At 37.5% G+C, this 23,720-nt stretch overlaps 8 protein-coding genes across 16 annotated transcripts; 4 read left to right on the top strand and 4 right to left on the bottom strand.

The window, feature by feature from the left end:
* The first annotated feature begins 221 nt into the window (after positions 1–221).
* LOC108077059 (FUN14 domain-containing protein 2) lies at positions 222–1,232 on the top strand. Its single transcript, XM_017170225.2, has 3 exons — positions 222–385; positions 678–870; positions 944–1,232. Exons 1-3 carry the CDS (start codon positions 291–293, stop codon positions 1,124–1,126), a joined length of 471 nt encoding a protein of 156 aa, XP_017025714.1. The 5' UTR covers positions 222–290; the 3' UTR covers positions 1,127–1,232.
* A 127-nt stretch (positions 1,233–1,359) lies between these two features.
* Ror (Tyrosine-protein kinase transmembrane receptor Ror) lies at positions 1,360–4,276 on the bottom strand. Its single transcript, XM_017170208.3, has 8 exons — positions 4,031–4,276; positions 3,526–3,678; positions 2,874–3,473; positions 2,599–2,815; positions 2,343–2,547; positions 1,834–2,281; positions 1,639–1,771; positions 1,360–1,576 (listed from the first exon to the last, which is right to left on the bottom strand). Exons 1-8 carry the CDS (start codon positions 4,129–4,131, stop codon positions 1,364–1,366), a joined length of 2,070 nt encoding a protein of 689 aa, XP_017025697.2. The 5' UTR covers positions 4,132–4,276; the 3' UTR covers positions 1,360–1,363.
* Positions 4,277–4,504: 228 nt separating this feature from the next.
* Positions 4,505–5,518, bottom strand: LOC108077058 (polyisoprenoid diphosphate/phosphate phosphohydrolase PLPP6). Its single transcript, XM_017170224.3, has 3 exons — positions 5,389–5,518; positions 4,807–5,308; positions 4,505–4,743 (listed from the first exon to the last, which is right to left on the bottom strand). The coding sequence occupies exons 1-3, from the start codon at positions 5,395–5,397 to the stop codon at positions 4,637–4,639; spliced, it is 618 nt and encodes a 205-aa protein (XP_017025713.1). The 5' UTR covers positions 5,398–5,518; the 3' UTR covers positions 4,505–4,636.
* A 185-nt stretch (positions 5,519–5,703) lies between these two features.
* Positions 5,704–8,738, top strand: bsk (mitogen-activated protein kinase dJNK). 2 transcript variants are annotated; one of them, XM_017170220.3, is made up of 7 exons: positions 5,704–5,932; positions 6,987–7,151; positions 7,309–7,438; positions 7,504–7,701; positions 7,774–8,038; positions 8,094–8,377; positions 8,445–8,738. In XM_017170220.3, exons 2-7 carry the CDS (start codon positions 7,036–7,038, stop codon positions 8,562–8,564), a joined length of 1,113 nt encoding a protein of 370 aa, XP_017025709.1. In that variant the 5' UTR covers positions 5,704–5,932; positions 6,987–7,035; the 3' UTR covers positions 8,565–8,738. The 2 variants fall into 2 exon arrangements, with proteins under 2 accessions (XP_017025709.1, XP_070145218.1); XM_070289117.1 differs by lacking the exon at positions 5,704–5,932 and adding an exon at positions 5,969–6,083.
* Positions 8,739–9,130: 392 nt separating this feature from the next.
* Positions 9,131–13,272, top strand: chico (insulin receptor substrate 1 chico). The gene is made up of 9 exons (XM_017170207.2): positions 9,131–9,260; positions 9,909–10,279; positions 10,345–10,525; positions 10,588–10,719; positions 10,784–10,971; positions 11,029–11,287; positions 11,348–11,433; positions 11,495–11,657; positions 11,723–13,272. The coding sequence occupies exons 2-9, from the start codon at positions 9,913–9,915 to the stop codon at positions 13,134–13,136; spliced, it is 2,790 nt and encodes a 929-aa protein (XP_017025696.1). The 5' UTR covers positions 9,131–9,260; positions 9,909–9,912; the 3' UTR covers positions 13,137–13,272.
* A 132-nt stretch (positions 13,273–13,404) lies between these two features.
* me31B (ATP-dependent RNA helicase me31b) lies at positions 13,405–15,878 on the bottom strand. The gene is made up of 5 exons (XM_017170219.3): positions 15,677–15,878; positions 15,053–15,152; positions 14,612–14,990; positions 13,906–14,553; positions 13,405–13,807 (listed from the first exon to the last, which is right to left on the bottom strand). Exons 1-5 carry the CDS (start codon positions 15,733–15,735, stop codon positions 13,602–13,604), a joined length of 1,392 nt encoding a protein of 463 aa, XP_017025708.1. The 5' UTR covers positions 15,736–15,878; the 3' UTR covers positions 13,405–13,601.
* A 540-nt stretch (positions 15,879–16,418) lies between these two features.
* On the top strand, positions 16,419–21,853 carry mthl15 (methuselah-like 15). 6 transcript variants are annotated; one of them, XM_070283878.1, is made up of 9 exons: positions 16,419–16,526; positions 16,905–17,011; positions 17,065–18,399; positions 19,738–19,910; positions 20,015–20,270; positions 20,609–20,687; positions 20,830–21,008; positions 21,069–21,455; positions 21,522–21,853. In XM_070283878.1, the coding sequence occupies exons 3-9, from the start codon at positions 17,460–17,462 to the stop codon at positions 21,689–21,691; spliced, it is 2,184 nt and encodes a 727-aa protein (XP_070139979.1). In that variant the 5' UTR covers positions 16,419–16,526; positions 16,905–17,011; positions 17,065–17,459; the 3' UTR covers positions 21,692–21,853. The 6 variants fall into 6 exon arrangements, with proteins under 6 accessions (XP_070139979.1, XP_017025707.1, XP_017025698.1 ...); XM_017170209.3 differs by having other exon boundaries at positions 16,478–16,652; XM_070283890.1 differs by lacking the exon at positions 17,065–18,399 and having other exon boundaries at positions 16,492–16,652; positions 16,905–17,007; positions 21,522–21,841.
* A 9-nt stretch (positions 21,854–21,862) lies between these two features.
* eEF1delta (elongation factor 1-delta) lies at positions 21,863–23,708 on the bottom strand. Of its 3 annotated transcripts, none has more exons than XM_017170222.3 (3): positions 23,547–23,706; positions 22,785–22,865; positions 21,863–22,583 (listed from the first exon to the last, which is right to left on the bottom strand). In XM_017170222.3, the coding sequence occupies exons 1-3, from the start codon at positions 23,631–23,633 to the stop codon at positions 21,966–21,968; spliced, it is 786 nt and encodes a 261-aa protein (XP_017025711.1). In that variant the 5' UTR covers positions 23,634–23,706; the 3' UTR covers positions 21,863–21,965. The 3 variants fall into 3 exon arrangements, with proteins under 3 accessions (XP_017025711.1, XP_070139996.1, XP_017025712.1); XM_070283895.1 differs by lacking the exon at positions 23,547–23,706 and adding an exon at positions 23,322–23,351; XM_017170223.3 differs by lacking the exon at positions 22,785–22,865 and having other exon boundaries at positions 23,547–23,708.
* Positions 23,709–23,720: the final 12 nt, after the last annotated feature.

Here is a 23,720-nt window from a genome sequence, read left to right as displayed (position 1 = left end):
GGTAAGTTCGTATTTTCCACGAAACTAAAATTTTATACCAAATTTTCTTTCTTGTTTAATTTTAATTTAATTCTAGATATTTTACTGACAAAAATTAATAGTTTATTAAAAAAAACAATTTTAACTAAATACCATTAAACAGTGTTTCTTTTCACTGTTCCAAATATCAATTTCTTGGAATGCTACCGAATATGTCGCCACCTTGACTACCCTTATATTATTGTTGTGTACATTTGACATCAAAGTTTCACAGGCATTTGCAGCTTAACGTCAAAGATCTAATTTTAACAATGAGTAATTATTCAGAGTTTTTTAAGAATGTTTTTAGCGACATAAGCCGTCGTTCTGCCTATTCGCAAATGTTAATTGGCGTAACATCAGGATGGTAAGTGTTGCATCATTGCGGCCTATTCTAAATCAATAAACTTCACAGGATATTTGCAGACATTTTTTTAATCCGTTCATTGCGTTTATGCTTTTGTGATTACATTATATGTAAACGCTTAGAATATCGAACAGACTAATGATATAGTGGTCTACTGCATTGTCAGATTTTATGACTTCATAATGCTGTGATTCATTCGCCGCATAGGCCATTTTGTTGTTGGTTTTTATGTTTGTGGCAATGTAATGTGTTTAATATAAAGTCCTGTTACAATTGTATCATAATTCCACAGGGCCACTGGCTTCACAACAATGAAAATTGGAAAATTCGCCGCCTTTGCCGTTGGCGGCAGCATTATTTTGTTGGAGATCGCACACCAGGAGGGGCTCATCAAAATAAACTGGACTAAGCTCGATAAAAGCGTAGACAGGCTGGCCGACAAAGTTGAATCGTCGCTGGGTCGCGAGAAGAATTGGAAAGAAAAGGTAAGTTTTCAACAAAAAAGGCATATTTTAAGGTCACCGAGAGTATGTATATTTTTTGCATATTCCTTTGCAGACCGAACGATTTGTGGACAACAAATTGGATAAGGCCGAGAGTCTGCTAACAAGAAATGGCAAAAAAGCAGCCAAATGGTATTCCAAGCTCATCGGCGACGAGGAAGGACCCAAAATCAACGATCTGCACATCTTTTTGGCATCCTTCTTCGGTGGCGTTGCTCTGGGCATCGCCACGGGCTAATACAATTGTCAAGTGCCACAAAGAACACACTTAAATACATAACATAAATACCATAAGGTTATTAAACGCAAATCTCACCCAATAAAGAACACAAAACGAAACGAAATACGTCGTAGAATGCGCCTCCCCACCTACTTATATTCTCAAGTTTTTCTTTTATTTTACTCAAATTCTTAGCTCCTACTTATATGTTACAGTCCATTCTTGTTCAAAATACATGCGAAAGTACGGATACGTTTACATTTCTGGATTACTGGTTTTAAAATGGCCTTCGTGCCAGGTTTTGAGACGGTTCGAGATGTCGGTGAATGTTGGACGCTTCACTGATTGTTCATGCCAGCACTCGATCATCAGTGAATAGACGGCAGTGGGACAGTTTTCCGGAGCGGACAACAGTTGCCTTGAACGGATTAAATTGATCACTTCCTGATTGCTGAATCCATAATATGGCTGCAATGAAGATATTCATAAGTTTTGAGACTTTCAGGTGAAATACTTCTATGTATATTTACCTGCATTCCATAGCTGTAAATCTCCCAGAGAACGACGCCAAATGACCAGACATCGCTTTCCGTTGTAAACTTTCCATATAATATCGATTCGGAGGGCATCCACCTGACAGGTAACAAAGACTTTGACTGAACCCTGTGAAAAGCATACAATGTTAACGTTATTTTCACAAGTGTAACTCAGGCAATTGCAGCTACCTATAGTAATCCGAGCTATAAATATCCCTGGAGAGTCCAAAATCGGATATTTTCACTATCAATCCCTCATTCACCAGACAGTTGCGAGCCGCCAGGTCTCGGTGAACGTAGTGGTGTGCCGACAAGTACTGCATTCCCTCGCTTATCTGCAATGCTATTTGCAGGAACTCCAGTTGCGTCAAGGACTTGCCTTCGGTGGGTGAGTTTGAGATAAGGAACTCGTGCAGGTCTCCATTGGCCATGTACTCGAACAGCATGCAGTAGGGCTCCTTGTTCAGCACCACTCCCAATATGCAGACAATGTTCTGATGCTTCAGATCCGATATCAGTTCGATTTCCCGCTTAAAGTCCTGCTGTGTCTTTAGCGAGGCGTTCTCCTTCAACGCCTTGATAGCGACCGTGATGGTGCTTTTGTTCGGCTGCAAAAGCTGTCCTTTGTATACTTTTCCTGAAATATTTATTTACATTTACATGTCTGGGTTCTATTCTCGGTCTCTCAATTAACTCACCAAAGGCTCCTTCGCCCAACTCTTCCAGGAACTCAACGTCTTGGAGTGTAAAATGCGAAATTCTCAACAGTGTGTTTCTCTCAATGAGCTTGGAGTTCAATGCAATATGATCGGTTAGATTCCCCAAATTGGTTCTGGCATTATCCTGACCAGAATTAAGCTGCGAATTCCCATAGATGTTCTTATCGGCGCTGGGTGTATTAATCTGTTAAATAAAGTAATTAATTCCTTTCTCCTTATGGAAACGTACACTTACATTATGAATATTCCTCATTCCGTAGTGCATGATTTTACGCCGTTTAAATATTATAAAAGCAATTATTATTATACAGATCAATATGATGGCCGCCGTCGTCCCGACAATGGCAATCCAGATTTTATCAGCGCACTTGGGAATATCGCATGGTTCTATAATGCGCTCATGAGAGGAGTCTACAAAGCACCAAGGACTGTCTTCCACACTTCCGGGATTTCTAGGAAGATGTATCAAATGAATGAAATATATATGTACTATAAACCCTCTTGTTTTACCTGCAATAATTCTGACCGATTAGCTCGGGAAAGTCGGAAATTTCCTTCATCAGCCAGGACCACCTTAGGCATGGCTTTCCCGACACCGATACGTTAGCTACTCCTCTGTAGCTAGACCCGTCCTCCCAGTAACAATTCTCGGCCTTGTCCACCTCAATGGTTATGCCCAGGGACAGGCAATCCTTGTGTTGCGGCAACTTTTGGCAATCTTCGACGCCAACCACTCCAATTACCGGATGACGTTTGGCAATGGCATACTCCTTTTGGCAGAGTTCGTTCTCCAAAAGCTCACACTCCTCGCGACAGATGCGCTTAAGGTTCTCAGACTCTCTCGTTGGCGGATATTTACTCGAAATATCTGTGCTGAACACATCTTCGTAAATGGTGGATTTCTTTTTGAAAATATTTATGCTTTTCATGTCCTTGCTTTTGGTCCTCTTGCGGCGTATTGTAAAATTCGAGTTCTTACTGTACTGCTTAGCATTCGTAGCCACATTGGCAAAATACAACAGATTCGTTCGCTCCGGAGTACGGCAAATCGGCATGGAGCTAAAGCACAAGCTTGGCAGTGCATACATCCGACAATTCGCATTCATATCCCTAAACATTAAGGAATTAGTACGGATTACAACAAATATTAGAGTAGACCTACTTTGATTCCTTGATAACACCATAGGCGGCCTTTAGTCGCTCCTCCAAGGAATTCATGGTGAGATTGGGCGATACAAAAACATAGGCATTGCTTAGGACTTCGCGGCAAATAGTGCCATTGTATAAGTGACAAATTCCTGACGATTGTTGAAACCTGGTTGTGAAACAAAAAATAATTTGTTAAGAGTATATTTTTTATTTAAAAATACACCGAAATTTGAATGTAACATTTAAAAATCTTTTTAAAGCGTGGTGTATTTTTTGCAGGATTCAGCATATTTTAATTTTAAGAGTTTTTGCAGTTTCCTCTTTTTAGAAAAATAACTTTACATTAATCAAATTATTTATAAAAGTTTAAAGGATTATATTCTATTTTGTATGAGTTCAATTAAATAATTAAAATGGAAAACATAAACAATTTATATCCATGGAAACCAAAAAGCCTACCAGATATAAAGAACACATTTGTTTGCTTCTTTTTTTTTGTAAGAATCTAAAAAACCTACCCGTATATTCCTGTGCCCACATTGGTCGTTGTCTGCACCTTCCTTGTGTATAAAATAAGGATTAGCAAAAAGCTCACAATAAATGCTGTATTTTTGGTCATTTTGCAAAGCGCTGGGCTAAACAATATACTATTTTTGTTATTGCAATTTACTAATTGACATGACGACCCTGCGGAAAATATTTTTGTATTTGTCCTTTCGCGAAAACCTGATACATTTTCATCCCTTTGCGCAGAATATGGGGTTGCTATCGGCTGCCTGACGATGTATCGATAATCCTTAAAGTGAAATGTGAATATAAATAAACATAAAATAAAATTTTAAATAATAAATTAAAAAACAAAAGTATATTTTCGTATTTTCATTATTAATTACCATTTTATATTAATTTTCTGTACTTAATAAGACCGCTTATCATATGTTATTTATAAATAAACACAAAATGATAAGACCTAAGAAACAAAAACAAAGACGAACGTTTTCTCCATTGATAGGGAAATATTTTGCGTTTAATATCAACAAAGTTTTTGGTACGGAGCACAATTCAATTAGTAAGTTGTCATTTAATTATCACCTACACCTGACGAATCAATGGCAAAATTTTGGTTACTCCGCCGCACTGTCCACATTTTCCGAAGAAAGAAAGCCAACGAGATCAAAGGCGGACTTCTCGCTGATCCAGAAGAGTCCAACGATTAAGGCTTCGAGCATACCTGTTATTATATATATATTATATATATATTATATATATATTATATATATATATTATTATATACCTGTTATTGCCCCAGCGCAGATATCCAGGACATAATGGCGCTGAAGGATAAGTCGCGAGATCGCCACACTAACAGCCCAAGCAGTGATCGGCATAAGGAACACAATGTGAAGGGGATACAGCTTTGCGAAGAACAGAAGCACGAAGAACGCCCGGGAGGCGTGACCGGAGGGAAAACTGAACTTGTCCGGACCTATTGCCATCATATCCTTGCTAGCCACCGGCCGGCGTCGCCGCACGAGCGCCTTCAAAACGGCCACGACAACAACATCGAGTACTAGTCCAAAAAGCATATTCACTTGCATCTGATACAAGTCTTTTGAGCTGAGCAGCCAAATGAAGGCAAACCACGATGCGAACCAGGCGACCCCATGGCAGGATATTTCGAGAAACTGACTGTGTATTTTCAGAGATTTGAAGAACGACAGGTTGGACACTGCGACCACAAAGTGCTTCGACACCTGCACATCCTTTTCCAGTAAGAATTTAAGGGCCGGTGATGACTGCAAATACAAAATAGAGGTTGTAGTTTTTATTACTTTGTGAATCATCTCCGGAATCACTGAATTTGTGAATCACTAACCGTCTTCATTTCGCCGTTCTGTCTTTATTGTTTTTATTTATTGTTAGAGATGAGATGCAATAAAGTAGTATTCGATGTTTAGTCGATAACAAATAGTTTCAAATTGGGAACGGTGGGGTTTGAAACACTGGAGTGTTTTAATATTTGCACTTTAATCTACGCAACGAAAACGATTACTTTTATAAGATGAGCTTAAAAGATTTTTATTTTGCATGTGCATTGAAATACTTTCTTCATATTAAACCGGTTTTTTATTTTAATTTTATATTTTGGCTCTTGGGCCTGCTCAGCTCTGGTCACACCATTTGACATTGTTGTGATCGAATATTCCAATAGATTTTCGTAAATTGTATCTATGTACAATTATTGTGACGTGAATGCGAAACATATATGTGCGGAACATAGTTATTTCCATAATTTCCAATATCGTCATACAAATCGGAAAATGTACGCGACTCTTAGTGCCCAGTGTTTAGAATAGGATAAGCGTAAAAATCGACTTTGTGCTTCGATAAGAAAATCTGTACATTTCTTGCATTAATTGGTAAATAAATATTCTATTACGTTATTCCCATACAAAATACCGAGTCCCGGACTCACACAGACGTGTAATAATCGATACTGATATGAAAGACAATTGTGCCGGTAATGAAAAAATTATTGATATTTAACAAAAAATGTCATCCTCCAGAAGTGTATGTACCTATACATGTATGCGCATATATACATATATCTAACATTTACAAGATATACATAATGTCATTACCAGGAGGCCGCTATCGCTATCTTGCCTAGAAAAGACGCTCACACCACTTTCTTTTTTAAATACATTTAAGCCAACCTTCCAGATACATTCTGTTTTTTCTTGAGATGCGTTACAATCTTCCCCGGTACACAACGTAGGTACATATTTACGGGCCGCGCATACATACATATAAACTTATGTACATCGAGTGGTCCAACATTCCGTGCTTTTATGTTTAAGCCCGACTATCGATTTTAAATAACTTGGTCTGTGCGTGCGTGCGGCGAATCTTTTTCCAAGCGGATTTGATTCAGTTTTATTTTTTCGTTTAAGTTTTTAACAATTGTACAGTGTGGCTCGTGGATCCCTTTATCTGTTATCACCAAAGGTGTTCAGTACATGCTATGTGTGTATAAAGACAATTAAATTGATTACCGCCTCAGTTATGCAATTGTATTTTTTTTAGTTGTAACTCAATGTAATATTTTCATTCGTCGCTTTCCTAACTCTTGGAGTTTCTGGGGTTTTCGCAAAAAATCGCACCACACCACGCCATTAAGTCTGCCTCCCCGCAACGCCCTTCGTGACGACATAGGCCCATTAAATGTCCACAACATTCGGCTCGATACAACGGCCAGTCAGTCAGCCAGTGAAGTTAATGTTTTCCTACCCTCTAATCCACTCCGAGAACAGTTGTTACTCTGTCGAAATATTCTGAAAACTACCCCACTCCACTTTAATAGCTGGAGAACCCTATACTGTCAGGGCAGAAAAATTACTATGTGTATCTATTTAAAGAAGTGGAACTTATATTGATTTATTTTACTCGAATTGGAAATTTTAACACTTTCAGGCCGATATGCTCCTTGCTTTCAACTGAAAGTAACAAGTAAACCGTTTCAATGATGGCCGCACAGCACCAGCACTACACCGTTGAGGTGGGTGATACCAACTTTACCATTCATAGTCGGTACATTAACTTAAGGCCGATCGGTTCCGGTGCTCAAGGAATAGTATGGTAAGTTGATCATTATGTCTACCATCATATCCTCAATAGTCCCATAATAATATAATTAAACAATTTTGATAAAATAAAATTATTCTTAAGGGAAATTTTCACTTGAAAACTTTTCCCATGCCAATTAAATATGATGTATTATTAAACATTATTTTAGCGCCGCCTACGATACTGTTACCGAGCAAAATGTGGCCATTAAAAAGTTATCTCGACCATTCCAAAACGTTACCCATGCCAAGAGAGCTTATAGAGAATTTAAGCTAATGAAGCTTGTTAACCACAAAAACGTAAATATATAAATGGTTACCGAAAATGACAATACAACTGTTAATGAATCATCTTTCCCTATTAGATTATTGGCTTACTTAATGCTTTCACTCCCCAAAGAAACTTGGAGGAGTTTCAGGATGTTTATCTTGTCATGGAGTTGATGGACGCTAACCTCTGCCAAGTTATTCAAATGGATTTGGATCACGATAGGATGTCGTATTTGCTTTACCAAATGTTATGTGGAATAAAACACTTACACTCAGCTGGAATTATACACAGAGTAAGCATGCCAATAATTATTGATTAAAATCAATCAACTTTGCTCTCATTTTTCGAAATGCTCTCTTTAAAGGACTTAAAACCATCCAATATAGTTGTAAAGGCAGACTGCACTCTAAAAATTTTAGACTTTGGTCTTGCACGCACCGCAGGCACCACCTTTATGATGACTCCATACGTGGTCACCAGATACTACAGGGCCCCAGAGGTCATATTGGGAATGGGCTACACCGAGAATGTGGATATTTGGTCCGTGGGCTGCATCATGGGTGAAATGATACGCGGAGGAGTACTCTTCCCAGGAACGGATCATATAGATCAGTGGAACAAAATTATTGGTAACTAATGGTGCGAATCGTTGAGATTTATCTACATTATTCACTTACTTTTCAGAGCAATTAGGCACACCTTCGCCCTCATTTATGCAGCGGTTACAGCCAACCGTCCGAAACTATGTAGAGAATCGTCCTAGATATACTGGATACTCATTTGATAGACTCTTTCCCGATGGATTGTTTCCAAATGATAACAATCAGAACAGCCGCCGGAAGGCTTCTGATGCTAGAAATCTTCTCAGCAAAATGCTCGTCATTGATCCAGAACAGCGGATATCGGTGGACGAGGCTTTGAAGCATGAATATATCAATGTTTGGTATGATGCTGAGGAAGTGGATGCTGTAAGTAAACCAAATGTATTTATTTCTAATCCAAGTTGAAGTTCTAACGAAATGTAAATTATTTCAGCCTGCTCCGGAGCCCTATGATCACAGTGTGGATGAGAGGGAACACACTGTGGAGCAATGGAAGGAGCTAATTTATGAGGAAGTTATGGACTACGAAGCTCACAATAATAGAACGCGGTAGAAATCGACTTTTTCCTCCTTAGTCAGTCATAATACAAAAAACCTAAAGCTTACCAAACAATGCGGCATGTGTTGTTAAATTATTACAACAAATAAAATATTCAAATTGTATTTAAAAATATAGTAACCATTAAAGAAATAAAATCAATATACAAAGCATAATTTCTTACTTCAAGCGCCTGAGATTATTTATTCTTGACGGTATTTGTTGTTCATTAAAAGTACTGCAAGGATATGCATCGAAACAATGAAAATATTCTGGAAATATAAACCTGTTTTAAGCTAAAGATTTAAAACACACTTGGGGACTATTATGAAATATACGAATCTATTTCCTAAATAAACAATTAGTACAGTAAAATTACCGTTAAAGTAAACTATATTTTTTAATTTTCAATAATTATCTTTTGTTTAATAAAGAAATTTAAAAAAAAAATATAAAAGTTACTTTTTAAAATAAAAACATTTAACGAATGTTGTTAAAGTAAAAAAGTGAAAAGTATTCGATAAGTCCGTGGTTTCGATAGTTGCCTATCCCCAAGTGCGATAGCTGTAAAGTGTCATCGCGAATAAATGTGGGTTTGATAATAAAGAATTGCGTTGAACAATAATAATACAAATCCTAAATGTATCGAACGGAGTAATTGCAATTACTAATAAACGAAGTGTTAGTGCCGCAAGCAGCAAGATACTTTAGGTAATAAATGCCATTAGTTGATTTGCTAGCGAGGAATAATACGCCATGCCATATGTATATTTGCATTACATACATACATACAGAGCGAATAACGTAGATACATATGTATGTAAGATGTGTTAGAATTCCTCAGATATATACATACATATATATTTATGATGCTCATCTATAAAACAAAATATGTACAAGCATACATATGTTCGCGTGTAAGTGTGTGTGTAATGAATTGAGCATCAGCCTCATTGGTGCACTAAGCATTACGCAGAAAAAATTGAAATAAACAAAGTGTAAAGTGCGGCCAATTATGGATTCCATCGCTTACAACAACTCACCGATTCTAATCTTTTGTCGAGCGCTGGCTCTGGCGCTGCCGTGCAATTATTGACATAAACGACGTAATTGCGTACTATGTATGTTTGTATGTATGGTGATGTTTGATGTTGATAGTCGGGAAGGCAAAAGGATGTGGCTGAAACTATGAGATAAATGCAAATTTTATGCGTTTTATGATTTTGCAAATTATAAATGTGTCTTAATCATGACAACAGTGAAAGCGAAAGCAATCTGAGAACAAAACCTAGGCTCTCAAGTGATGAACGTAAACAGATGTACATCATTGAATTACATCACATGTTGCCTACATTACAGGATAATGGCATCTATTTCGGACGACGGAATGGTCCTCAGCGGCTACCAGAAAAAATTGAAGACCATGAAGAAGAAGTTCTTTGTTTTGTACGAGGAAACGTGCAACACCACAGCACGCTTGGAATACTACGACACGGAAAAGAAGTTCCTGCAGAAGGCAGAGCCAAAGAGGATTATATACTTGAAGAACTGCTTTAATATCAACCGCCGCCTGGATACCAAGCACAGATATGTCATCGTGCTGTCCTCCAGGGAAGGCGGCTTCGGCATCGTGCTGGAGAGCGAAAACGATCTGCGCAAATGGCTCGATAAGCTGCTTTTCCTCCAAAGGAATATAGCCAACACCAATGGTCAGGTGTTCTCTACATATGGTATGTGTCTTTAGTATACATGTTTTTCTAATCATTTTGTGTTCACACATTTTAAATTGTTGCAGACCATGTTTGGCAAGTGATTATCCAAAAGAAGGGACTGGCGGAGAAGGTGGGAATCACTGGAACCTATCACTGCTGCCTTAGCTCCAAGTCCCTGACGTTCGTGTGCATAGGACCGGAGAAGACCCCCAACGGCGATCACCGAGTGGCTAGCATTGAAGTTCTACTTACAACGATACGGCGGTAGGGAAAAGCCTTTGAAAATGAAACCTATAGCTTAATATTTAAATATAATATCACTCCAGATGCGGCCATGCATCCCCGCAATGTATTTTCTATATGGAACTCGGCCGGCAGAGTGTTTTGGGCTCTGGCGAGCTGTGGATGGAAACGGATAATGCAGCAATAGCGACAAATATGCACAATACGATATTAAGGTAAGGAAACACACCTAGCTCCTTTTCTTTACTCATCCTTAATTATTTTATTATATTTTTGCAGCGCCATGTCAGCTAAAACCGAGTCGAATGTAAATTTAATAAACTCCTTTCAAGCTAGACCAGATTTTAGTAATGTGCCAATGAGACAACGCTCATCGTCGGCAAACGAAGCCTCAAAGCCCATAAATGTTATTCATAATCGCCAAAAGTCACTCGAACTGCGCAACTGTAGTTCCCCCCATAATTATGGTAAGCCTGTTTAAGGAAAGAGACACGTTTCCCAATTAAATATACTCTCCGTTCAAGGCTTTTCGCGTGAGAGATGTGACAGTTTACCGACTAGAAATGGCACCCTCAGCGAGTGCAGTAATCAAACATACTTTGGATCGAATCATGGACTGAGATCCAACACCATTTCTGGCATCCGTCCGCATTCGTCATCCAACAAGCACCATAGCAATAGTCCAACGTTCAACATGCCATTAAGATGCTCCGAATCCGAAGAGTCGTCAATTAGTATAGACGAATCTGATGATAATGGAAGCTTTAGCCACTACCGACTAAAGTGAGTTTCATTGTCATCATAATAAATAATAAAGTACATATTTAAAACATTTTTCCACAGCACTCGTTCGTCGAAGAGCGCTATACCTGAGGAAAACCTTGATGACTTTGTCTGTGCCGAATCCAGCAAAGTCACTGGACTAAGTGGTGAGCTCTTTACCAGAATGTTACATTTTTTCAAATTAATGTTTATTTATTGTGAGTTTAGAAAGTGACGAAACCTATACCATGATGACTCCCATTAAACCAACCAACGAGGAAAACGAAAAGGTGGAATTGCAAAGGGTTGAAGATGCCAATTTGCATTTCAACTTTCCCGAACACATGTCCGAAAAGCTAGCCAAGGAATTGGATTTGGATTCGGATAATCAGTTAGTATACAATATCCTACAATGTTATAGTTGTTTCCACTGATTGCCTACTCCTTTTCCCATAGGTGCGGACGTCCCATTCGTGCCTACTCTATAGGCAACAAAATTGAGCATTTAAAGATGAATTCACGACATGGCTATATAAATGATACGGGGCAGAATTCGAACCGCGTGCGGGCTTACTCTGTTGGTTCCAAGTTGAAAATGCCGCGATGCGACCTACAGCGCGTTGTCCTCGTCGAGGACAATAAGCACGAGTTTGAGACGAACCGAAGTCAGAGCAACATTGCCAGAGGAGCTGGCACCAGTACGGGTCGCGAGAAGAAATCAACGAGTGCTCCGCTGCTGAGTCTGAAAACACAGGTAAACCCAGACCGAATGAGTGACTTGATGGAAATTGACTTTTCGCAAGCGACAAATTTGGAAAAGCAAAAGATTATCAAGAGCAGTGAAAAGCCCAAATATATTGAGAACTCGTTTGCCAACAATATAAGAAGTGATGGTTCCAATTTAACCCTGAACGCTGCCAGTCAGAAGAACATCTTCAATGGAGCCAAAATAAATAATACGGCAGTGCCAGCGCCAGCGCCAGCAAGCAGCTCGGAGGACGGTTACCTGGAGATGAAGCCAGTGGGCAATACGAATATTTCCAGTACAATTAGCCTTCCCATTAAAATAGAAAAGCTCAAGGTAAAAGACGATGTTCATAAAATAAGTTCATACAACATAAGTCCTGAAAAGTGGAAAGAGCAGCAGCCACCCAGGAGCGCCGTCATTCTCGCTTCCCTAGATGAAATGGCTAAACCCGTAGAAACTAAGAATTCCGATGATAAACTCCCCGAGCTTCAAAGCGAGGTTGAAAAGAAGAATAATGTAAAAGAAGTGAAGGTAATTGAAAATAACAACCTGGATTTGAGCAGCCACGAGGAAAAGAAGCTAGTTCATTCGATCAGCAGCGAGGATTACACACAGATTAAGGATAATGGAAATGATTTTACCAACTCCAACGAAGTTGGCTACAAAATTCTACAAATAAAAAGTGACAGTTCCCTCATCTCCTCATCGAGAGTCTACCAAAAGGGCATCAAGGATAACCTCGAGAGACAGCTTCGACTCACGGAGAGTGTTAATATAATTCCTGATAAAACCGCAGCCAAAACCTATCCATATTCAAAGGCGGCCACAGCAACGGCAGACTCCAAAAGCTCGGAGACGTCGCCTCAACCCAACATTCTGCAGAATATAACTGATTTGAATTTCCCAGCACGCTCGTCGTCACGCATATCCCAGCCGGAGCTTCATTATGCCAGTCTAGATCTTCCCCACTGCAGCGGCGGCCAGACCGCAGCGAAGCATCTAAAGCGAGGTTCGCGGGAATCTCCAATTGCCTTAGGCCCCGAAGACGGTAGCACGTATGCAAAAATTGATTTCGATCAATCGGACTCATCTTCCTCCTCATCGAACATATTTAATACGTAAAGTTTTCAAGCTTATTGACTACATATATATATGTATATGATTTGTTTATAATATTGTACATTTATTGTAAATATTCTCGGACAAGCAAAGCTTAAAATTTTTGGATGCTAATAAATCAATTTTATTTAGATTAAAATTCATGGCTGGTTTCATACCTGATTTTTTCTACTATTTATAATAATATTTTAGCTTATTAAAGGCAACTTTTCCACTGCAAAATCTTCCCCTATACGAAATACCTCTAGGTTTTAAAGAAAACACGCAGTACTTTTTAATCCACCAAGTCCAAAAAGTTGACTAGGTGAACATTCAGAATTTATTATTGAGTTTTAATACAATTTGGTTTTCTGAAATATTTCATCCGGCTTTTATCGATTTCATTGATTTTTACTCTACTTCAGATCCTAGTATTACAGTTGCTGCGTGCATCCACATGGTTTTTTGTTTTTTTTTTTGTTGCTCCTTTTATTTGCTAACATTGCCTTCCTCATTTGCCGAATTATTTAGATCACTGTTGTTGCAAGTTTCTCCAGAGGTTGCTGCGCCAACATTAGCCACATACAGAGCGGGGTCAATGACCTTCGGAATAGGCTTTATTTCGGTGCCCAGTTCCTTTTCAATTCGATGCAGATCAAACCTATCCTCGTACGTTATCAGATTTATGGCAATACCTGAAAAAAAGAACAGATTGTAAAACAACAGATTAGTAAAGCTTGTCAACGAAAATTGTCTTTTTAAAAACTCAAATTTTTAATGCGTATCAACTCACCCAAATGTCCAAATCGTCCCGAGCGACCAATTCGATGCAAGTATGTTTCCGCCATTCGTGGGAAATCAAAGTTGATGACCACATTCACGGCCTGGACGTCTATGCCGCGGGTAAACAGATCGGAACAGACCAGGTTTCGGCACAGTCCCTGACGGAAGTCGTGAAAGACTCGGTTTCTGTGCGCCTGAGCCATTTTGGCGTGTATGTAGTAGCAACAATAGCCAAGCTCGGTGATCTTTTTAGCCAACAATTCGACACGTTGCGTGGAATTGCAAAATATAATAGACTGATTGATCTGCAGCTTCGAAAACAATGTATTTAAGCAGTGTACTTTCTGGCGCTCCTGCACGAATGCATAGTACTGAGTGACACCCTTCAACGTTAGCTCCTCCATCAGGTTAATTTCGTAAGGCTCGCGTAAATGCTTCTCCATAAAATTCTTGACGGTCAATGGAAATGTTGCGGAAAATAGCAAGATCTGTGGATCCTTTGGTAGCTTTAAAATAACATGATCCAGCATGCCTTGAAAATCAAGAGACAATAGCTTATCGGCCTCATCCAAAACTAATATCCTGCAATGCGACATATCGGCAACTTTCTTATCCATCAAATCTAATATTCGTCCAGGAGTCGCGATAATTAATTGTACTGTAAGAGAGAAGAGTTGACAATACATCCCCTAGATTTGATGAAACTATAAACCTACCTTTTTGATATATACGAAGAATGTCATCCTTAAGAATGGTGCCCCCCGTTGTGACCATTACCCGGATATCCAAGTGTTTCGCCAACTCAATACAGATCTGTGAGGTTTGTAGCGCCAACTCTCGGGTGGGCACCATAACCAGGGCTTGAATGTAGTCCTTGGTTGGATCGATTTGTTCTAAAACTGGGATGCAGTAGGCTCCGGTTTTGCCTGTACCATTCTTTGCCCTGGCCAGCACATCTTTGCCACTTAATGCTATAGGAATAGCTGCTTCCTGAATTGGCGAAGGGCGCTCCCAACCCTTCTCGAAAATACCCATCAGCAGTTCTCTTTTAAGGCAAAACTCCTCAAACTCGTTACCTCGCGTATCGGTCACATCCTGCGAAGGAGATAAATATAGTCACTAATATTATATGTAATATTTTAATGTTTTTAACTTACAGTTGTTTTGAATCGGTTGTCCTTTGGCGGCAGCTTCAGCTTCGATTTCCAGCCCATATCGTCACTAGTGTTCCCAGCAATTTGAAGATCATTTATAAGCCTAAAATGGAATTATTTCAAGAGTTTTTATAAGAATTTAGAAAGTTGTATTCCAATCTTTACTTTTTTTTTTTATTGAACAAAATGTGTGCTATTCAGAACAACTACAAATGTATGTATCTAAATTTTTGCTCTGTGCAAAAAATCAGCACAGAAGCGCAACTTGTTTTTCGGGCAGTGTCCACGAGTGCACATATATGTACATACTGATGTAAATATGTATGTGCTTATGGTCGCTTGTGCATCTACATACATCAAGGAAACAAGCTAGAGTAAATATCAATGTTTACGCTTTTATTTATTAGATAACAATACAAAACGATTACTTTTGTTGTTAATTAATAAAGACCCATTTGAAAAACAAATACATACACACATACATATATTTAAAATGAAAATACAAAGCTGTTTTATTTTATGGAAAGCCGCATTATATTTTTACGGTCACATCACAAATTTGTGTAGAATCATTCATGTAAGCATACATATAAACATGGAATAACAAATATTAATAAATATACAAACCCTTTGCTTGTTAAATTAGTGTGCCCAGAATTTAACTTTTCCGTCATCATTGTTCTCATAGATAATATATTCTACTTTCTTTTAAAATTTCTTAACTTTCTCAATATTGGCCGACTGTTTAAGTTGCTGCAATTGCCGATTTATTTATATTGCTCACGTATTCAACTTTGCGTTTCGATAAAAATTGCGTTCAGCTACAAAATAATCAAGTCGCCTTACAACATGCTATCAATAATACAAATTTCATTGCCTCTGCAAACATTTTCAGGGATTGTAATGTGCTAACATTGTTAAAGAAATTTCTTTCGCATTCGGAATGCTGGAATGAAACATTATTTTTTATTAATTGTAGTACTCATTTATAATAAATCTGATTTATTTAATACATATTGTGGAGATGTTTAGACTATGTATAAGACAAAAAATTATTAATTTTCTGCTTATAAATGATACAGTTATATACATTTTCTAACATCAAGAAACTGCTGCAGGCGAAGTAATCGGATCAGAAGGCATACATACAAATTTTAAGCCAACCATAGACAATGTGATACAAAAGTGACAAAAACAAAACACTTTTTATATATGTATATAAACGATTTATTTCATATTTCTATATATGCTTAACTTTGAAATTATATTTTATAATCCCGAGCCCGATGATGGACTACATTATTTTTTACTGACTTATTGGAATGATTGGAATAGAAACATCTTATTAATCGACAAGTCGATTATTTCCGATAAACAGCTGTTTATAACGTATAATGTATTTTAAGTTTGCGCCAAACAAATATGGTTAAAAAGTTGTCGCTCTGATTTCGCTGATTTTTTAGGTCCCGAGTTGCAGGTGTTGAAGTGAAATATTATGACTATTTTCCTATGTACATACATATGTACATACATATTTTTCTCATACAAGATCCAGTCAGAAACACCTCTATACCTTAACAAAAACAACATTCTTGAACTCTACGTAAATACATACATATGTATGTACATATGCTGGGTATTATATTTTCAATTATCTTTTTAAGATACTTAACTGAAGAACAATATCTAAAAAAAAGCCGATGTACATACGTACATATGTACATACATATGTATGAAAAGATCAGATCAAAATAAGAATACCCAATAGGCGTATGTACATATGTACATACATAAGTATGTATAGAAGTGATAGAGTTAAAGAAAAGCGTATGTAACTTATTTATTTTCCGCAAAGTGTGGCCCAGTGTGCGCAAACAAGAACTGTCCTGATCAGACATGCCTCTAAAAAATACTGTGTACAAAGACATCAATTGGAATTTGTGGAAACATATAAACATGTATGTAAGTATGTACATATGTTATTTACGCACATACAATAAATACGTAGCCATTAGCTTCATTTATAGCCGGTGTGTGCTCCCAGCGTGGTAAGTGTTTATCACTCCGTGGGGTATAAACTTTCTTACATATTTGTACAAAGCAGACGAATTCAATTTCATTAATGTATTGGCTATGTACCTAGAGGACTTGTACCACTGCCTGGGTGTGTACATAAGCCAAATGTGTTTACTCATAAACAATTGGCGTTTACTCGCGAAGAGGAATTGCGAAGACGCTCAGTGCTCAGTTCGGTAAATCAGCCAACTGCATACGGTTCGAAGTTTATATTGCCGTCCCGATAACGATTCAATGATAAGATATGAAAAGTCCGTTCTAAGGAAAGATACAAACATTACACAAGACGCCCTGAAATTGGTCATTGCAAATCGAAATCAATCCGTAAACAACCATGATCAACGGACTAACTCTAGTATTTCTGATTTTAAGTGGCATTATTTCAAAAGGGTGTGCCGTTCGAATATGTTGCTCTCCCAATTCAATATTGTTCAAATACCGCGACGCGACTAACTCTGATATTTACCAGTGTGCTTCCAATGGAACCCTGAACCTTAAAGAATTTCCGGTTCCGATTGAAGTGATAGGCGAAATGATAGCACCACAAGGCCTGGGATTAGAGGGACCGGAACCGCCCCATAATGACTCAGATAACCTCTTATACGAGCTACCAAAGTGCAAAAGTGCTACTATTCTAAACGTAACTGAGCAAAGTGAAAATTCGTTGTATCTCAGAAACGATTCCTGCGTTGGGCAATTAGACAAGCGAAAGCTCATAGTTTTGTCTTGTGATTTCAAAAAGAATGTGTTGTCTCAAAGTGTTAAATATGTAAACAAGTGCTGCCCACTGGGCTCTATTTACGTTTCCGAAAATAATACGTGCATCGTGCTAGGCGAACCCGATTTCTTTGTTTACTCTTCCATCATCAACAATCCAATTATATTTTTTGATAACTATTCCCTGCAATGTTCGGATAATCAGGCCTTTGTGGAATATACCGTTTCTGCAAAAATAGTGCAATTCAGTGAAAGTTCGTTGGTTTGGAAGGATGGATCGAACAGCTTGCCATTCTCAAAATTCTGTATAGATGCCATTTATGATGGCTATGAAATTCCATCAAAAGAAAGGTACTCTTCGCACCAAAAGTACCTGGTTCAAGCGTGTCAAGATAGAAAGATTTGTCAAAGATTACCGTGCATCCGACGGTGCTGTGGTGAAGGCGAAATGTATGCCAAGGGCAATTCAAGTACTTATTGTAAGAGCGACGAGACTGATATTGAATTTCAGGGATTTCAAAACCTCAATATAAACGCAAACTTCTCAAAGCCGGCAGGTAAGAGCTGTATTGAATATAATTAATGTGATTGTGAAAAAAGTATGCAAATAATTTACGAAGAATTCCTCGTTAATAGTGGGATGACACTGCCGCATTAATTAGAGACTTCATTAAAGATTTGACAGCGCTATAGCGTTTTACACAAGTGCGAGCAAGACGACTCTATGGCGCTCTAATGCATTAGAATAATGCATTAGCTACTTCATTGCCGCGGTAATCGATAGATCTACATATTATATACTAGATACTCGATAACAAAATACGGGTTTAATGAAGAAAATTGTAATTGAAAAATGTATTAGCCAGTTCATTGACAGTATGGTCTCACAATGAGAATTTTATTTTTATATCATTTCGCTTGTTTTTTGAACTGAAAATATATTAGAAAATTAGCAAAAATAATATGTTTTGCGGTAGCAAGGTTCTTGCGCTGTAAAATTAATTAAAATTATTTTTTTTGTAATAATTAAAAAAATTTTAAGCATTATAGGTTAAAAACATAAATTTAAAGGATTCTGCATTTATTTATGCAATAATACTTCGACAAGGAATTCAGAAATTCATAATAATACGCCGCGAAAGGCCGCCGTTTTTTTTGTTTACCTTTTACGGTCGGTGTGACCGTAGTCGTATTACCAAAATAATCCAAGCAAAATTCAAGCAAAATTACACAAAATTACACATATAGTTGACTCTTTCAAGGTTCTAATGAAGTAGCTAATTAATGAAAACTGCATTACTGTATCATATGGGCATAAGGATTTTTAATTTCTGGTAATTATCGATTAGCACTCGTTGATTCCGTAAAATAAGAAAGGAAAAACCTATGGCCGCCGGATCGTTTTGATTGCTTCCATATGCTTGGTCACCTGTTTCACTTAAATTTAGGCGAAAAGCTTGAAACACATAAACATATTTATGGTGTATAGTTTTCAATGAATGAAACGCAAATATGTCTATTTTGCTTAAAAATTGTTCGTTATTGCTTCCTGATATATCATTAGTGGTGTCGTTTTTATACCCTCATGATCATGATTCAATTGTAATCTACAAGGGTATACAAACTTCGGCTTCTATTCTTGTTTAATTATGGTTTCGTCATTTTAATTATCTTTGTTGTTATCAGGAAAAACAAGCCATTAAACATGGCACATATGTATGTATTTCTGTAGTTGACACACTTCAGTTTTGTTGGGTTAGGTCAAAACGTCAAAATAATATTATCAAAAAGTTCAATAAGACATGGCTCTCGTGAAATGTCAATTATAGGCAAATTTTTACAAAAATCCTAATCCTATATAGTAATGTCTACACTATTATAATACTTTCTTTCAGAATTTGGCATACTTCATAGATTGCAGTGCCAAAAATTTCGATTGGATCCAGATAACTTTCCAGACGATGCACACACAATAAACTCCTCCGATGGCTCACTTATTATTCAAAATACTCGAAAACGCTATACAAATACTCAGTATTGTTTGGAACGAGTTCGACCAAATCAAAAGGTAAACTTTATAAAAAACGATTTTAATTAGAAATTAATTTTTCTATTTTTATTTACCTAACTAAAATAATTATTAATTCTTTGCCTCCGTTTCTTTCAGAGCAGCTGTACACATTCCTCTGTTTCGACACAAAGGTAGTTGGAAATGATCACCTTCGTTTTCGAATGTATCCTATTGGTCTTCTCATTTCCTGTTGCTTCTACGCCATGACCTTGATTGTTTACATATCGATTGCGAAATTACGTAATCTGCCTGGCAAAATCCTTATTTGCCTTGTAATCAGTCTGTTTTTGGCATATATGGGTATAGCGCTGGGCCAATTAAAGCCCACATCCAATGATGACGTTTGCTTCTTTTCTGGTAAGTTAATATCACCCAAATTAATGGTCAACAACGTGGACATTTGATGTCTCAATTATGCCCTGCTGGGTTTGTGTATGTGTGTGCCGGTAATTACAGACTATTGAAAGCACAAAATCAATAAGGACGTCGAGTTCCCATAAAAGTATTTTATCGAAATATTTATGAGCGTTTTCAACAAAAAACTTTTTACTTGTACCAGGGAACGCTAAAGTAAAAAATTTGATATTTGGAATTGAAAAATTAAAAATGTTTAATTTTATATTTTTAACTCGTTTTGTGACCATCCCAAAAGTGTATTCGATAATCGTATTCTATGAAATTTACGTTTCTTTAAGGATTCTTTGTATATTTTTGCTTGATGGCGGCATTTTCCTGGATGAATATAACTTCTTTTGACATATGGAAAACATTCGGGTAAGAATTGAAATAGAAATAATAAAAATCATTGATAGTAATTTATTTATAATTTATAATATATTCTTCTGGATCAATGTGCAAATGATTTATTAGTTAGCATACCTGAACTTACACGATTTTCTCTCTTCTTATATTTTAGATCAACGAAAGTAAAAAGCTGTGAAAAAAGCGACCAACGAAGGCAATTTATTTGGTACTCCTGCTATGGCTGGGGACTCCCCACCTTGTTAACCGCCATTACAGTGGCATTTACAAAGTCCAATGTTCTACCCGACATTGTTCGTCCGAATTTTGGCCACGGTCGCTGCTGGTTTACATGTAAGCAAATCTTTTTAAATGAAGACAAAATCAAGTGTTTATTTCCCTCCTATTTCTCAGATGATTCTTTTGGGTCAGCCAGTTTGCTATTTTTTTCAGGCCCCGTTGGAATACTTTTCATTTTCAACCTAATACTTTTCGTGCTCACAATGAAGTATTGCAATAAGGTGAAAAACGAAATCTACAAGATGCAGAGCTTAAACAGCGATAAGCCAGTGCTGAAGAGGCGCTTCTTTCAAGATAAAACCCGATTTGTAATGAATACAAAATTGTGCTTTGTTATGGGAATCACATGGCTTTTGGAAATAGTTAGCATTATATTTTATGATCACAAGAAAACCTTCTTTTGGACCATAAGCGATTCGTTTAATGTTCTCCTGGGCATATTTGTGTTTTTCATTTTTGTTTTTAAGCGACGAATTTGGAACGAAATCTTAATGAAAATAGGCAAGTTTATACGAACAATTTGAATATACATTTTAAATTATTTTGCCAATTTTGTGTAATTCACAGGCCTTCAAGCGGACACTAACGTCACGTCGAATAGAAATCGCGTGGGCTTGACCAAATCCTATGCACCAAGCAGTACAGCGATGACCACGCTAAGGTCGTCGCCCGGCAGTTGTGAGCTGGCGCGAAAAACCTCAACACCAAAGCAAGCGGAACATGAAATTATGCTTTAGATGCTTTAATTATGTTTTATCATTACCTATTTATAATTTGTAAAGCTTTATGAGAACTAGTCCCCGCACTTCGAAACCTAATAGTACTTTATAGTTTAGCTGTGAACCGAAATATTACATTTATAAGCACTTTTTATACTTCTTTTTTTTTAAATAAATGTGTTTACAATATTGTAAAAGTCTTTGTTCAGTTTTTATTATCAAAATATTTATTTAAATGACACCCATTCGTAATGAGGTAAATCCGAATCTTCGCTTGATAAATGATACACTCTTAGATCTTGTTGAAGGCAGCAATGTCAACACTCTGAACAAAGTCTTCGAGTTTCTCGATCTCCTCAGTCAGCCAGTCAATAGAAACCTTGTCGTCTTCAACCACACAGGATATGCTGAGCTTCTGGATGCCGAAGGCAACGGGAACGAATTTGGAAGCACCCCACAGCAGGCCATCGAGGGTGATTTTGCGGATTTCGGTCTCCATGACTTTAAGATCGGTCTCATCATCCCAGGGCTTCACATCAAGGATGATATTTGACTTGGCGATAATGACAGCTTTCTTGGATTTTTTAGCTGCATAGGCCGCCAAACGTTCTTCTCTTATGCGCGCAGCCTCCTCGCCCTCCTCCTCGCTGTCCGAACCAAAGAGATCGACATCATCATCGTCGTCGTCCTTCTGTTCCTTCTGTTGACTTGTTGGGGCTTCTGCCTTCTTTGCCTCGCCGTTGGTCAAATTTAATTGAGCTTCGACTGTATCTACGCGCTTGAGAAGGGCATTGAAGAGCTTGGTCAGTGTGGCAACTTCGGATTTCAGATCCTTATTCTCGCTCTCTAGCTGCGACAGACGGCTGGCGAGCGGCGACTTGGAGCCATCGTCTAAGGTAACCCCATCAATCTGCAATTAAATGAAGATTAAATTAGTAAATAACCCTATTAAAGCTTAATAAAACAAAAGATTTGATAATAAATCAACCGATTAAAGTAGTTTTTACTACCTAGGAATATTAATAACATACAGAAAACACGAAAAACAAATAAAAACCAGGCGTTAAAAAAAAAATTATAAGGAAGGCGAATGGGTATTGGCAATAGTTACCTTTTCCAATGAGTTCTGTATGTGTTCCCTAGCCTTTGCAATTTCGCTTACTAAGGGGCTGTAGTGGCTGCGATCAGTGACCTTAAAAACAAGACAACACTATTGATTACTCGTGTAAACTAATTAATTGAGAATAAAAACTATACAAACTAGCTAAACAACAAAAGGTATTTTAATTTGTGAAAAAAGGATATTTTTAGAATACAGTTTATATGATGGAATGTGTGTGTGGGGAGGTGGCCTGACAAAGCCACACAAAGGACAACTATATATTTTTTTAAAGCTTTATAATACATTTTTATTTTGTTGCCGGGCTAGAAAATTATCAGTGATCCTAGCTATCAGTTGAAAATATTGCCGGCTTTTCATTACTTTATACAAATATACATACATACACATATAGCTAGATTCAACCCTGATAGTGAAATTGCTACATCAAATTGGCTGAGCACTATTTATTTTTATACTCTTGCAGGGTCGAAAAATGCAATGCACCTGTTACATACAGTTACGGGATATACTAATGTAAATACAAACTTGTTTAGGCACCATTACTTGGGCGTATTAAAACGCAAATAGGTGCACCAAAAACATTCAAACATTAAGGTAAACTGTACAAATTTTCTAGTTTAGCTTAATATTTCGTGAAAATTGTCGAAAACATTCCAGTAACCGGGCCACGTGAAATGTACAATTACATACATATGTATGTATGTACATACTATGTATGAACACATTTCTTTAATAGACTCTTTTAGTTACCTTTTGGGGGCCCTCGTAGAATCTCTTTTCGGCAATATCATAGCGACTTTTGTCAGTCCAGAATTTGTCCTGTGCCTCAACTTTCATTTTAAATTAAATTTGTCGGTCGCTTAAACACGTTGCACAATTAGCGAATATTGCGATAACTGCAAACAATATGTCCAGAATTATCGA

The sequence above is a fragment of the Drosophila kikkawai genome, chromosome 2L (genome assembly GCF_030179895.1).
Source record: "Drosophila kikkawai strain 14028-0561.14 chromosome 2L, DkikHiC1v2, whole genome shotgun sequence".
NCBI classification, from domain to species: Eukaryota; Metazoa; Arthropoda; class Insecta; order Diptera; family Drosophilidae; genus Drosophila; species Drosophila kikkawai.
Note: the sequence above shows the minus strand (reverse complement) of the source record. Positions and strands in the feature narration are given on the sequence as shown.

Bases quoted from the DNA above. Each gene is read 5' to 3' on its own strand.
- LOC108077059 (XM_017170225.2), top strand. From the start codon at position 291: ATGAGTAATTATTCAGAGTTTTTTAAGAATGTTTTTAGCGACATAAGC. The intron at 386-677 runs GTAAGTGTTGCA...ATAATTCCACAG, and splicing joins ATTGGCGTAACATCAGGATG to GGCCACTGGCTTCACAACAA. The intron at 871-943 runs GTAAGTTTTCAA...ATTCCTTTGCAG, and splicing joins AGAAGAATTGGAAAGAAAAG to ACCGAACGATTTGTGGACAA.
- Ror (XM_017170208.3), bottom strand. From the start codon at position 4,131: ATGACCAAAAATACAGCATTTATTGTGAGCTTTTTGCTAATCCTTATT. The intron at 2,548-2,598 runs GTAAGTGTACGT...TTTATTTAACAG, and splicing joins GAATGAGGAATATTCATAAT to ATTAATACACCCAGCGCCGA. The intron at 1,772-1,833 runs GTAGCTGCAATT...TGCTTTTCACAG, and splicing joins TATAGCTCGGATTACTATAG to GGTTCAGTCAAAGTCTTTGT.
- LOC108077058 (XM_017170224.3), bottom strand. The intron at 4,744-4,806 runs GTATATAATAAT...ATATAATAACAG, and splicing joins CTGCGCTGGGGCAATAACAG to GTATGCTCGAAGCCTTAATC.
- bsk (XM_017170220.3), top strand. From the start codon at position 7,036: ATGATGGCCGCACAGCACCAGCACTACACCGTTGAGGTGGGTGATACC. The intron at 7,152-7,308 runs GTAAGTTGATCA...ACATTATTTTAG, and splicing joins GGTGCTCAAGGAATAGTATG to CGCCGCCTACGATACTGTTA. The intron at 7,702-7,773 runs GTAAGCATGCCA...CTCTCTTTAAAG, and splicing joins CAGCTGGAATTATACACAGA to GACTTAAAACCATCCAATAT.
- chico (XM_017170207.2), top strand. From the start codon at position 9,913: ATGGCATCTATTTCGGACGACGGAATGGTCCTCAGCGGCTACCAGAAA. The intron at 10,972-11,028 runs GTAAGCCTGTTT...TCTCCGTTCAAG, and splicing joins TAGTTCCCCCCATAATTATG to GCTTTTCGCGTGAGAGATGT. The intron at 11,658-11,722 runs GTTAGTATACAA...CTTTTCCCATAG, and splicing joins GATTTGGATTCGGATAATCA to GTGCGGACGTCCCATTCGTG.
- me31B (XM_017170219.3), bottom strand. From the start codon at position 15,735: ATGAGAACAATGATGACGGAAAAGTTAAATTCTGGGCACACTAATTTA. The intron at 15,153-15,676 runs GTTTGTATATTT...ATTCCATTTTAG, and splicing joins ACTAATTTAACAAGCAAAGG to GCTTATAAATGATCTTCAAA. The intron at 13,808-13,905 runs GTGAGTTGATAC...TCTTTTTTTCAG, and splicing joins GGGACGATTTGGACATTTGG to GTATTGCCATAAATCTGATA.
- mthl15 (XM_070283878.1), top strand. From the start codon at position 17,460: ATGATCAACGGACTAACTCTAGTATTTCTGATTTTAAGTGGCATTATT. The intron at 18,400-19,737 runs GTAAGAGCTGTA...ACTTTCTTTCAG, and splicing joins AAACTTCTCAAAGCCGGCAG to AATTTGGCATACTTCATAGA. The intron at 19,911-20,014 runs GTAAACTTTATA...CTTTCAGAGCAG, and splicing joins GAGTTCGACCAAATCAAAAG to CTGTACACATTCCTCTGTTT.
- eEF1delta (XM_017170222.3), bottom strand. From the start codon at position 23,633: ATGAAAGTTGAGGCACAGGACAAATTCTGGACTGACAAAAGTCGCTAT. The intron at 22,866-23,546 runs GTAACTAAAAGA...CTTGTTTTTAAG, and splicing joins TCTACGAGGGCCCCCAAAAG to GTCACTGATCGCAGCCACTA. The intron at 22,584-22,784 runs GTAACTATTGCC...ATTTAATTGCAG, and splicing joins TACAGAACTCATTGGAAAAG to ATTGATGGGGTTACCTTAGA.